This window comes from Eleutherodactylus coqui, chromosome 8 (assembly GCF_035609145.1).
Source record: "Eleutherodactylus coqui strain aEleCoq1 chromosome 8, aEleCoq1.hap1, whole genome shotgun sequence".
NCBI classification, from domain to species: Eukaryota; Metazoa; Chordata; class Amphibia; order Anura; family Eleutherodactylidae; genus Eleutherodactylus; species Eleutherodactylus coqui.
In genome coordinates, this window is record NC_089844.1 from 177811558 (window position 1) to 177825728 (window position 14171).

General features: G+C 44.1%; 1 protein-coding gene across 1 annotated transcript in view; it reads right to left on the reverse strand.

Moving 5' to 3' along the window:
* LOC136578042 (NACHT, LRR and PYD domains-containing protein 1a-like) overlaps nt 1-14171 on the reverse strand; it is a 123716-nt gene that overhangs the window by 82140 nt on the left and 27405 nt on the right. Inside the window, exon 7 of the mRNA XM_066577951.1 lies at nt 11047-11099. Within this exon, the coding sequence (XP_066434048.1) occupies nt 11047-11099 (53 nt within the window). The remainder of the gene's footprint in view (nt 1-11046; nt 11100-14171) is intronic.

The following is a 14171-nucleotide window of genomic DNA, read 5'->3' on the forward strand; positions in this document are numbered from 1 at the left end:
TAGATTACGCAGGAACAATCTCTGTATACTAGGGTCGCCAGAGCGATCCGAGTGACAAAATGCATGCCAATTCATGGAAGGTTGGCTGAAAGATCTGTTCCCTGAGGCCGTCATCTCTGATTCATTTGCAGTAGAACATGCCCATAGAATCCCATCTCGTCCCCTTCTTCCAGGTGCTCCATCAAGGCGGTTACTTCTCCATCCCATTAGCAGAAAAGATACAGTCATCGCCATACAGACAGCCAGAGGCAAGCAAGAACTCAAATTTAACACTGCCAACATATCCATTTTTTCAGATTTCTTGGCGCCTTCGAAAAATTTAGAGCCTCCTCAACCTCAAGCACAGGCTGCGAGATGCGGACATAAAGTACTCTATGGTGTTCCTCGGTCGCATTTGTGTCACACACAATGACATAACAATGTTTTTCTTGTCACTCAATGAGGTGGAGGACTGGTTAAATCAGCTGCCAAGGCCTGCAAGGCATTAATTATTAAGTCTTATGCAAGACCTGAGAAAACTCCCACCTCAAGGTTGGATTTCAGAAAGGCAGATTTTAATGAACTCAGAAAGAGGGTAGGAAGAATCCAATGGCTGGATGTTCTTAAGTACAGAATGTCCAAGAAGGTTGGGAAATATTGCGAAATGAGATTCTCAAAGCACAATCGTTAACAATCCCTAAAAGAAGGAAGAATGGGAAGCACTTAAAGAAACCAGGATGGATGAACACAGAACTTGCACACGTTAAAAAGGAAGAAAAATATGTTTATCAAATGGAAAGAAGGGGGAATATCTAAAAAAAGAATATAATGCGGTCTGCAGAAACTATAGGGAAAGTGTCAGAAAAGCTAATAATGAATTGAGGCTTGCAACTGAGGCCAAAAGCAATAAAAAAAGGATTTTGGGGGTATGTCAAAAGAAAAGTCAAAGATGCTATTAGATGCTTACAAGATGAAAATGGTGAATTGGCTAAGAATGATGTTGAGAAGGCCGAACTTTAAAATTCCTATTTTGTATCTGTTTTCTCTTAAAAAGTAGAGGGAACATCAACTGATCTTCCCTGTGCTATTGGGGTAATAAAAGAATGCAAGCTATCTGTAAGCAGAGAAATTGTGAGGGAACACTTAGCTAACCTAAATGAATTCAAGTCTCAAGATCCAGATGAATTACATCTTAGGATACTAAAGGAAGCAGCAGACGTAATTGCTGAACCACTCGCCATAATCTTTGAAAATTCCTGGAGAACAGGAATGTCCCCATCTTCAAAAAAGGGAAGAAGAAGGTGGATCCAGGAACCTACAGGCCTGTGAGCCTGACTTCCATACCGGGAAATATCTTTGAACAAATTATTAAACAGCATGTATGCAAGTACTTGGATAAAAATGGAGTAATTAACCAGAGCCAGCATGGGTTTGCAACCAACAAGTCATGCCAGACAAATTTAATTTCCTTTTATGACAGAATCACTGACTAGGTTGATCAGGGAAATGCGGTGGATATAGTAGATCTTGACTTTAGTAAAGTATTTGACAAAGTACCTCATACTATACTTATTGGAAAAATGACCAAATATGTGACTGACAAGGCAACTATTAGGTGGACTCACAACTGTCTGAGTGATCGTACTCAAAAAGAGTGGTCATAAATGGCTGCACATCCAAGTGGAAGAATGTATCAAGTGTGGTACCACAAGGCTCTGTCTTAGGCCCAGTGTTCAACATTTTTATAAATGATCTGGAGGAGGGAATTGTTGAGAAACGGATCAAAGTTGCTGACGACACAAAGCTAGGAGAGATAGCTAACACCAGTGAAGAGAGAGTATTAAAAAAAAAAAAACTAAAAAAGCTTGCACAGTGGGCGGCAACTAAAAGAATGGTATTTAACAAGAAGAAATGCAAAGTCCTACATTTGGGCAAGAAAAATGAAAGCACATACAGAATGAAAGGTATTGGGCTAAGCATTAGAACATGTAAAAAATACTTGGGTATACTAATAGATCATAGATGAAACATGAGTCAACAATGTGTTGCAGCAGCCAAAAAGGCAAACACAATTCTGGGATGTATTAAGAGAAGTATAGAGTCCAGATCATGTGAGGTAATTGATGTATTAAGAGAAGCATAGAGTCTAGATCACGTGAGGTAATTATCCCCCTCTACTCTTCCTTAGTCAGACCTCATCTGGAATACTGTATCCAGTTCTGGGCACCCCAATTTAAAAAAAGACAGACAAACTGGAGCAAGTTCAGAGAAGAGTTACCAAGATAGTGAGCGGTTTGCAAATCATGTCCTCTAAGGAACAGTTAAAGGATCTGGGAATGTTTAGCTTGCAAAAAGAAGACTGAGAGGAGACTTAATAGCTGTCTACAAATATCTGAAGGGCTGTCACAGTGCAGAGGGATCAGCCCTATTCTCATTTGCACAAGGAAAGACTAGAAGCAATGGGATGAAACTGAAAGGGAGGAGACAGAAATTAAATATTAGAAAAAAAACTTTCTGATAGTGAGGGTGATCAATGAGTGGAACAGGTTGTCACAGGAGGTGGCAAGTTCCCCTTCAATGGAAGTGTTCAAACAAAGGCTGGAGAAATATCTGTTTGGGATGATTTAGTGAATCCTGCACTGAGCAGGGGGTTGAACCAGATGACCCTGAAGGTACCTTCCAACTCTACCATTCTATGATCTATGTGACAGTCAGGTAGGGCCCCTGTGTGTATTTGGGCAGTGAGTCTATTCCTTATCGCACCCTTCCACATTCTCCACCCTCCTTCTCCCTTTCCACCACCTCTTTTTCTTTCCTCTCCTCCTCCTTTCCTCGACTTTCTGCTGCCCCATATTTTCTTGAAAATGAAATTATATTACATTATGATTTAGCGTATTTGGGGAAATGTTTTTTTTATATTTGTACAAGGTCTGAAGCTTCAAAAGGGGAAGCGAAAATTCTTAGATTGTGCCCCTATATCAAGGTCCTAACAACCACGTGTCCGTGAGTGCTTCTCATGCTCCACCCCTGATCACATGCTGGTGACGTTATCGCAGGTTCTACAGCATAAAACATGCAAAGTCTGACAGCAACCTTGTGCTCACAGGACCTTTGATTATGTCACCGTCATATGATCAGTCACCTGGGCTCTTTGCTTCGCCTCTAATCACAGGATGCTGACAATATCTCTGCTGCTTTACTTTATTGAAAACCTGCAGAGCCAGACAGCAGTCATCTCCTGAAAGGTGATATGATGATGTCATCGTCATGTGATTAGTCACGGGCTGCTGGCTCTGCCCCTGACACATGATGGTGACGTCATCACAGAATCCTAAACTAGCAGAGGGCAATCAAGACTGTATGCAGCACAGTTGACTGTAACGCACATATGTAGCAGAGCTGTGTGGTGTGTGTGACGCGCATATATAGCAGAGCTGTGTGTGCTTTTGTGACGTGCATATGTAGCAGAGCAGTGTGTGATGCACATGTGTAGCAGAGCTGTGTGTGCGGTGTGTGACACGCGCATATGTAGCAGAGATGTCTGTGGTGTGTGTGATGCGCATATGTAGCAGAGCTGTGTGTGCAGTACTCAGTCTGGAAGTTTGTATCTGGTTGTGAGACAGCTGGACACCTGTGTGGAGACTCTAATAAAAGGACACCTCACAAATGTCCACATACATAGCTGGTGGTGCATACTGACCAACAACATTGAGCATTGAAGCATAGTCCTTCACCACTATCTTTACATCTCCTGAATGTGATATCATGTCATCTTAAGTGCTAATGCTGCCAACACCAGTCCAGTCTTCAACTAATCGTCAACTGTCAAAACAAACCATCGCTGTCATGCAAACATGTCACCACAGAGGGTTTAACGCCACCGTGAAGGTAGTGCAGCTTACATGACGCAGCAAGAAGACATGATTTCACTAGCTGAAGTTTGTAAATCTCGTGCAGCAGATATGCGATACCCAATACCAGGTTTCAATATTACCAGAGTGAACTGAATGATTTTCTGTCCAACACTCTATTTCCAACTCTTACTCCAGATAAAAAAAAATATATGGATGCCCCATTCACATTAGCACAGCTGTTGGAAGCACTTTTTGAAAAGGACAAATCGCCCAGCCCAGATGGCCTCCCAGTAGAAGTGTATGTTAAATATAAAGATATAACTTCCCATCCTATTAGCTTTATATAATGAAGCCTATGACAAGGGATCTTCAGCATTCTATGAAGCAATAAACATACTCCTGCTAAAACCAGACAAGGGTCCTCTTAATTGTGGCTCATATAGGTCTATATCTCTCCTGAATATAGACTACAAATTGTTGATTAAAATGTTAGCCATTGCCTCAATTCCATTACTCTAGATTCAATAGACCTGGAACAAACAGGTTTCATGCCAGGGAAATCCACTAGAGAAAATCTACAGAGGGTACAGGTCGTGGCGCATATAGGAGAGGCCACAAATACAAACTGGGCACTAGCTTCCCTAGACGCCACAAAAACATTTAACTCCATTGAACGGCCATTTCAATGCTCTATAAACCACCTCAGACATTTGTATTGGTAAATGGCTCCTGCTCCCCATACTTCCAGCTACATAGGTGAACAAGGCAAAACTATTCTCTATCCCCCATCCTTTTTGCTTTGGCTATAGAACGCCTGGCCATAATGCTTCAGAGCAGTCCATTATTTGAGGGTGTGGTCAATAGGCAGCGCGAGGATCGAGTGGCATTATACACAGAAGACCTCATGTTATTCATGTTGAGCCCAAAAACTTCTCTTAAGCATGTATTAGAACTTATAAATCAATATAGAGGCTTTTCGAGTCTGCATATTAACTGGGCGAAATCTGCCTTGATGCCTCTCTCTAGAACAAGCCTGTTGTGTAACACTGACTCGCTATGTGGTTTCCAGATTACTGAGGTCTTTAAATATCTTGGAGTACAGATTTCGAATAACTAAGGTCGGGCCTTAGATTTTAAGGTCTACCCTTCTGGTAGACTTATTTAAAACTAAAATTCAAAACCTGGGGATTCTTGCCGATTAGAGTCGCTGGGCGTATCAACTTGATAAAGATTATAGTTTTTCCGAAATGCCTCTATATGATACGACACGCCTCAGGTCCATGGACTCACTCATGACATCTTTCATATGGGGGAGTTCCCGTTCAAAACTAAACATTTCCACTCTTCAGAGACTGAGGCAGGAGGCTGGGGCTGCTCTCCCAGACTTATTGCTATATTACATTGCTAGCCAATTGGTCCACTTAAGATGCTGGGTGAGAGATGACCCGCTCCCTAATTCGCAGTCACATTTAGCTCATTTCCTAAAAATTCCTAATTTGTGGCCAGTGCTCCCAATACACAAACTGGCCTCTAATGTATGGAGACAATCTAAATCAATGAATACATTTACCGATGTGTCTGACACCCCCTTATGGCATAACCCTGGTCTGACAGAGCTGCTTCCCCTGGGTGGGAAAACTATGGAGTACGAACCCTGGGTAATCTGTACACTTCTAACACTTTCTCTTCCCTTGAACAACTACAAGCTAAATACAAACTTCCTCGTACCCATTTCATCAGATTCCTACAAATCAGACGCGCACTACAGACACAATTCCCATGTCCTGGACCCGCTATATCACACTGCCCCCTGATAGACATATTATGCTCCTAAGACCCAGATGGCCTCATATCCACATTGTACTCCTTTCTAATCACAGCAAAGACCTCTTACAATACTATCCCAGCCTTTCTGAAATGGAAAACACGATACCAACTTTGACAAAGAACTCCTTCCAAGATTTACTAGCATCCCCTCTAATTGTTTGCCCTTTGGCTAACATCAAGATGATACAGTTGTATATAGTACATCAATGCTGCCTTACTCAGGTGAGGCTGCAGAGAATAGGAAGAATTTCATCATCTAAGTGCATTAGATGCCCAGACAGCTCTGCTGATTTTGGCACATGACATGGGAGTATCCAGTTATTCGAGGCTTCTGGGGAGAGATCACTGATCTCCTCTCTGAGTTTTTGGAAATCCCTGTCCCTGTTAGCCTTGAAACATGCCTCTTCGGGATACTCGATGAGGAGACTTGGCAGCACAATCTTAGAATATTCTTGAGAGGTACTTCACTTAGCTAGGAAAGTAATAGAATTACGTTGGATGGATCATAGTAACCCCTCAGTGTCAATGTGGTGGAAATTGGTCAATTCCGTTATTCCATATAATTATATAGTTTATAATGGGCACAGATGCCCAGGAAAATTTGACAAGGTATGGGGTCTGTGTGCGGTTTCCCACTAACATCCTACCCTCCAATTCAATGATTCAGAGAAGCACATCTTGGGGCCTACTGATAATATGTCTAAACTCCTTCGCTTTCCTTCTGTGTAAAGACTTGTGCTATTGGGGTGAATTGCCCCCTTTGTCATATGCTCTCATCTGTACGTTAATCTGTCATGCCGTTTGATGTACTACAGTGCTACAAAATATGCTGTAATTCATTTACTTTTCAATAAAAGGGGGTTGAAAAAACAAAAACAAAAAAAAACAAAAAAAAAAGTTTACAAAAAAAAAAGTTTACAAAACTTGGTATTCCTGCACTCGTGCTGACCCAGAGAATTATACTATCATAATAATTATTCTGCATAATGAGGACCATAAAAATGAAATCCAAAAAACAATGGTGGGATTTTTTTTCCAAATTTCACCTCCCTAAAAAATGAAAACATTAAATGTAACCTTAAAAAATACAACTGGAGGCACCATTAAACAAGCCCTCATACGGCTATGTTGACGGAAAAATTAAAAAAAGTTTTGGCTCTACGAATGCGATTATGATAAACGTTAGTTGGTCATTAAGGCCTAAAATGGGCAGGCGATGAGGGGTTAAGCTATTCATTGCTTGTTTGTATAACCGGAGATTAAACCAATGTTTAGGCATAATATCATTGAACCTTTTAGAAGGCCGGAAACACCCTTTAAAAATGTAAACTTCAGAATTAATAGCAGAAATCTCATTGCTTTAGGATGTCCATGATTATAACAGCTCAGTCCCCGGCCTGCCTGGAAATCATGTAATTCCCAACAGTATGTGGGGCGTCACAAGCCATCTTACGATAAACACTTCTATCTAATGATAGTCTTATAATCCATCTCATGACAGTCAAAAGACATGACTTTGGGCGCATTAATGAAAGGTTTTCTGCCAGTTCCTGGCATAAAAAAGTTACCAATTATTGCGCAAACATTTGCAACTTTAATTCTTTCTGCCCGGCCACTATTTCAAAAACTGGGTGGGGCTTTAGGGAGGGGTGTGGTTGTCCTAGACCAATAGATTTATGTACAAACTGGCATAAATTCTGTCAGATACATATGCCAGGTCTGATGTGGTGTACATTTCTGTCTAAGTGCACAGAGCTGCCCTGGATGTGCTGAATACATGAAGAGGCGTAAGCCTGAGGAAACTGTACTAAGCCGACACAGGAAATGCTGGTATAGTGGCCCAGTACATGCTTTCCTGGCCCCCTCCATAATCTCATACATGTAATGTCTTGTGTTGATGCACTGTGCAAAATGGCTTGTCATTCTGTTGTGTATATTGCATAGCTGCAGCCTGTGATGGGTTAATATCTGCAAAGTATGAGCCGTCTGCCTTGAATGTAACAATTATATCCTGTTATGTGGTGTGAGAGAAGGTATAGATGTGAGTGATTGAAAGAGGGAAAAGGTCTTCCATCTTGGGTTCCACCAGAGAGAAAGTACAGAGGCACATGGGGGCACCTTCAGCCCGCATCTGTTGAAGATGGAAGAGGAGAGGTTTTCAGAGTGCAAGGAGCTGCATGAATTGTAAGTGAGCCCCAAAGAGAGAGTGAGCGGAGAGCCAGTCCAATCTGTCAAGGCCTAGTGCAGAGGTACTCAATTGTCTGTTTTGCACACCTGCATATCCTGAAGTCCGGGACCGCCAGTGGAGGTACTTGTCTGATGAAGAGTCTGTGGAGTGACCCTACCCCTCTCCTCCTCTGGAGTGTTCCCCGTCCTGGAGTGGTACCTGTCAGAGAACTTGGCCTGCAGGACCGGTTTCATCCCGTGTTTCCTTCCTCCCTGATCTCGATTCTGCTGTTCTTTGCCTGCACCATCTTTTCTTCAAAGTAGGCCTTGTATTGCTGAAGTTTACAAGTAATAGTTGTTCCATGCCCTGACCATTCTCGGGGACATGAGGTACTTAACCCCTTAATGACGCGGGCATTTTTCTTTTTCCATTTTCGTTTTTTCCTCCCCCCTTTAAAAAAATCATAACTCCTTTATTTATCCATCCACGTCGCTGTATGAGGGCTTGTTTTTTGCGGGACGAGTTGTATTTTCCAATGGTGCTATTTAAAGTACCATATAATGTACTGAAAAACTTTTAAAAAATTCTAAGTGGAGTAAAATGAAAAAAAAACGACATTTTGCCATCCTTTAGTGCGTCTTGCTTCTACGACGCACAAATGGCAACAAAAACGACATAACTTTATTCTATGGGTCGGTACGATTACTACGATGCCAAACTTGTATAGGTTTTTTTTTACTATACTCCTCTTTTTTTTTTTTTTAAGACATAAAATTTTTTTCAATTATTTTCTGCGGTCATTTTGTGCGCGCAATAACTTTTTTATTTTTCTGTTGACGTAGTTGAGCAAGGTTTCATTTTTTGCGGGATGTCCTGTAGTTTCTGATAGTACCATTTTGGAATACATACGACTTTTTGATCGCTTTTTATTGCGTTTTTTCTGGGAGACAGGGTAACTAAAAAAATGCATTTCTGGCGTTCTTCATTTTTTTTTTCGGACGACTTTCACCGTGCGGGAAAAATTATGTGGTACTTTGATAGTTTGGACTTTTACGGACGCGGCGATACCAAATACAGATTTTTAATTTATTATTTAGATTTTTTAATAATAGATATGGCAAAAGGGGGGTGATTTAAACTTTTACAACTTTTTTTTTTTTTTCAATTAAAAAAAAACTTTATTGATTCTTTTTTTTACTTTACTTTGAAGTCCCCCTGGGGGACTTTAAGATGCGATGCTTTGATCGCTCCTGCAGTATGACGTAATGCTATAGCATTACGTCATATTGCTTTTTGACAGGCAGCCTATGAAGCCACCCCACGGGGACGGCTTGATAGGCAGCCTGCTAAGGCAGCCCTGGGGCCTTTCATTAGGCCCCCGGCTGCCATGACACATGCACGGCTCTCTTGATCTCACCGCGGGGGGGCCGTGCGGGACCCCCGAACGATGTTCGGGGGATTTAAATGCCGCTGTCAGAATTGACAGCGGCATTTAAATGGTTAATAGCCGCGATCGGCCGCGCGGCCGCTCGCGGCTATTGCCCGCGGATGTCAGCTGTTATAAACAGCTGATGCCCGCACTGTATGAAGAGAGGTTGCATCGCAACCTCTCTTCATACATACCCCGACGCTCCATGACGTACCAGGTACGTCATTGGTCGTTAAGGGGTTAAACTATTTGTGGCTCATTTATTTTCCCCGCTGATGGTCATGCCTGGGGTACTGGAACGGTGGCGTTACCTGTGACAAATCCTTCCACACCTGTTACCCTGTTTATTGGGCATCCCCATGCCAGGGGTGTTCGGAAGAGGCCAAGCTCTGCCCTTGGCTACGTGTATCCCCCTCCCAGAAGGGAGCCTGGTAAGTGCCGCTGTGACAAGCCAGCACTTTGCCCTCCCAGCTCCTCAGCGTATGTCATGTGTCCAGGGTTACCCTAGGGGACGCTGCACTAGGCTTAGTAAATTCCCCCCTTGGTATACAACTGGTATGGATGGCTGTCATTCTTTTTCAGAGGTGCCGAAAGCCTTTATGCTGTCTGAGACGAAGTGTGAAATAGCCCCCTCACCCCCACCCACCCACAAAAAAACACCCAAAAAACAAATTTTATAGACATTAAATGCACAAGATATCCAATACATATTTGAACAACTAAGACTTAGTGACCCCAGTATGAATAATGTCCCTCATAGTTTACCTCCAGCCGGCCGGCAACCCAACAAGTATTTAACACACTCCATCGCTCACGTCCAGCGGCGGCGCTGCTGCCGTTTTCAGTTTTGACCCCTGACCTCTCAGCCCAGCATCTCTGCGAAGGAACGCAAATGCCGTTTGGGGAGGTCTGGGGTCACAGACCAATTACAGCAGCAGCGCTACAGACAGGAGCAGTGGAGCACATGAGTTAAATGATTGTCGGGTTGCTGCCCGGCCGGCTTGTAGGCGCAGCTGGCAATTATTTTTTACAGGCAGTTATAGCTGGTAAAAATATAAATACTGGCCTAAATTACTGACTGGTTGATAACCCAATGCCGCCTCTCTGAGGCCTTGCAGGGAGCCACATGAGGCAGCAGGTTCAGGTTGCCTCATGATGGGGGCACCACTGACTAGCAGCTACTTTCTGCATTTTATATATACAACATAATGATCTGTTTAAGGGCTAATGCCCATGGATGGATTATCGCTGCAGAATTTGCGGCCAGACGCCCGCCATGAACTTTGCAGCACTAACCATCCATAGACATGCTGTGGTAATCGATTCTCCCCTGCCCACGAGCGGAAATCAACTGCGATTTTCGTCTGGGGGGGGAGAATCGCAGCATGTTCTAATTCGTACGGGGGAAAAAAAAAAACACGGACGGCTTCTTTTGCAGTCAATGGAAGCCATCCATCCCGTGATACTTCTGCTGCAAGTATCACGGGACGAAAGTAACGCAGGAAATCACGGCACCGCCCAGTGCCAGCGCATCATGCCTCACACTGGGCGAGACACTTGCAGCGGATCTGGACAGGCAAGTACAGGGTCTGTGGGAGGCGCCGGGTCTGATTCTGCTGTGATATTTTGTACTCGGAATCTGACCCGGCCGTGGGCATGAGACCCATGTAGTTGGTACGTGGGCATGAGCCCTGAAGGCTGATGGTATGAGGGTTACATTTGGGGACTTTCTAGATAACATTTGGACTGCTGAACTTCTGGTAAAAGGGTTATTTTGTCGTATCATTTACCTGTATTTGTTGTCACCGGTTACCTGCGGTACTAAATCAGATGTATCTGTGCCCTAAAAGAGGAAAGAAAAAACCTCAGGAAATGTATGAAGCCACATTAACCCCTTCCCGCTCCAGGGCGTAATTTTACATCCTGGGGATTGCACGAGATCATAAGCGATCTTGCGCTATCTGGCAGTGGGAGTCAGCTGTCAGTGATAGCTGGCATCCCGCTGCAACAGCGGGGGTGCATTGGAGATGCGCCCCCCGCTATCAACCCCTTCCCTGCTGTGATCTATGTAGATCGCGGCATAGGAAGGGTTCACAGAGATTCCGGGCTCTCGCGATATAAATCAAAAAAGCCGTATGTACCCCAAGATGGTACCAATAAAAACTACAGCTCGTCTCGCAAAAAATAAGCCCTCACAGAGCACCGTCCATGGAGAAATAAAAATGTTATAGGACTTTGAATGCAGCTATAGAGAAAAAAAAAAAAAATTTCCATATTGCAGAAAAGTGGAAAAACCTAAAAAAAAAATGTGGGAATTTTGGTATTGTTGTAATCATACCGGCCCACTGAAAAAATGTATTGCGTCATTTATGCTGCATGATTAATGCTGTAAAAAAAAAAAAAACCCACAAAATCTATGGCAGAATTGATGCGTTTTCTCTCCCTGTTATCATTTTTAAAAAATAATAAAAGTTTTCCAATATAGTCTATGTACCCAAAAATGGCACCAATAAAAAATACAGTTCGCCACACAAAAAAACAAGCCCTTATACGGCCGCGTCGACAGAAAAATTTAAAAAAAGTTATGACTTTGGAGATGAAAATCCACCAAAAATCGTTGCATCCTTAAGCCCACAATAGGTCGTGTTAATGATAATATAATGGTATATTTCCTATATTTGGGGATCAGTGATGTCACTCTCACAATATTCCATAGTGAAGGAAGAATTCCTCCTTCGGTTCAATCTCTGCATATGATTCATATTAATCATGACATATTGTAGGACACAGTATTCACCCCTCAGTGATACGGCCTATTTTGGCCCAAAAGGCACAATGTTTTGGGGGGGATTTTCATCTCCACTTTTCAAAAGCCCAAGCTTTTTTATTTTTCATAGATAAGGCCGTATGGGGGCTTGTGTGTTTGGGTACATATGGCAAGCTGCAAAACTTTGATGTTTTTTGCAGCAGAGAGAGAAAGCGCATCTATTCTGTCATTGGTTTTTTATCTTGTTTTTCATGTCTTTCTGCTATTGCAGCTGCTGCAGCCCCACTCCTTGTTTCCATACTCAGCCTCAGTGATGTCACTTCCTCCTCAGTTCCCATGAACCCTTAGGCTGACAGCACTAGACACGCCCCCAGTATACATACTGGTCAGAGACACGCCTCCTCCCAGAGCTCCACCACCTCCTTCACAGGGAGGGCTGGCAAGGTCTGTGTGTTAGTACCCACCTCTGTAACCCCCAGCCAGCAAGGAAGGACATTCTCTGCTACTGATGGTGGCTGCTGTCTGCCAGTATGTAAATACCCAAGGTTGTGTCCGCTGTCCCAGCGCAGTGGGGGCTCATACACACGGGTGTACCCGAACTGCGCCTGACGCTCCGGACGCCACTTATCACACAGCACACCTCTGTGGACGGTGTAAGACATTGCATTCCAATTCTGGTGCGTGACAAGGAGTGAGCAGGATGTGCTGAGATTTTTTCACAAGGAGCATTGGTCACATGGATAAACGCCCGTGTGTATAGCCTAATTGGCTCTAATGGGTCTGCGTCTGAGATACATGGATGATTCTTCGCATATCCACTTGAAGTGGATTCATATTCTCTCGTTCATATTATATATCACACTATCTCTCACATTCATTCCCCATCATATTTATGCTCTCATTCATCCCCTCTTATTGTCTATCATTTATTCTCTCCCCGATTCTCTCATTCATATTCCCTCTCTCATTCACATTATCTCCCTCATTCTCTTATTCATATTCTCTCCCTTGTTCATACTCTGTCTCTTATTCATACTATCTCTCCTCTCTTGTTCATATTATCCCTCTTTTTCCCTCTCCTCTTTTCATATTATCTCTCGCATTCATATTCGCTCTCATTTTCTATCATTCATTCTATCACTCCTTCTCTCTCCATTATTCTCGCTCATTCTCCGATTTATTCTCTCATTCATATTATATCTCTCATACATTGTCTCATTGTTGCTCATTCATATTATATCTCTCATAGATTGTCTCATTCATTCTTGTTCACTCATTTATATTTACGTTCACGTTCATTCGGATTGACTCGCTCCCCCCCCTCATTCGGATTGACTCGCTCCCCCCCTCATTCGGATTGACTCGCTCCCCCCCTCATTTGGATTGATTCGCTCCCCCCCTCATTCGGATTGACTCGCTCCCCCCCTCATTCGGATTGACTCGCTCCCCCCCTCATTCGGATTGACTCGCCCCCCCCCCCCTCATTCGGATTGACTCGCTCCCCCCCCTCATTCGGATTGACTCGCTCCCCCCCCCTCATTGGGATTGACTCGCTCCCCCCCTCATTCGGATTGACTCGCTCCCCCCCCTCATTCGGATTGACTCGCTCCCCCCCCTCATTCGGATTGACTCGCTCCCCCCCCCTCATTCGGATTGACTCGCTCCCCCCCCCTCATTCGGATTGACTCGCTCCCCCCCCTCATTCGGATTGACTCGCTCCCCCCCCTCATTCGGATTGACTCGCTCCCCCCCCCTCATTCGGATTGACTCGCTCCCCCCCCTCATTCGGATTGACTCGCTCCCCCCTCATTCGGATTGACTCGCTCCCCCCCTCATTCGGATTGATTCGCTCCCCCCCTCATTCGGATTGACTCGCCCCCCCCCCCTCATTCGGATTGACTCGCCCCCCCCCCCCCTCATTCGGATTGACTCGCCCCCCCCTCATTCGGATTGACTCGCCCCCCCCCCCCTCATTCGGATTGACTCGCTCCCCCCCTCTTTCGGATTGACTCGCCCCCCCCCCCTCATTCGGATTGACTCGTTTCCCCCCTCATTCGGATTGACTCGTTTCCCCCCCTCATTCGGATTGACTCGCTCCCCCCCCCTCATTCGGATTGACTCGCTCCCCCCCCCCCTCATTCGGATTGA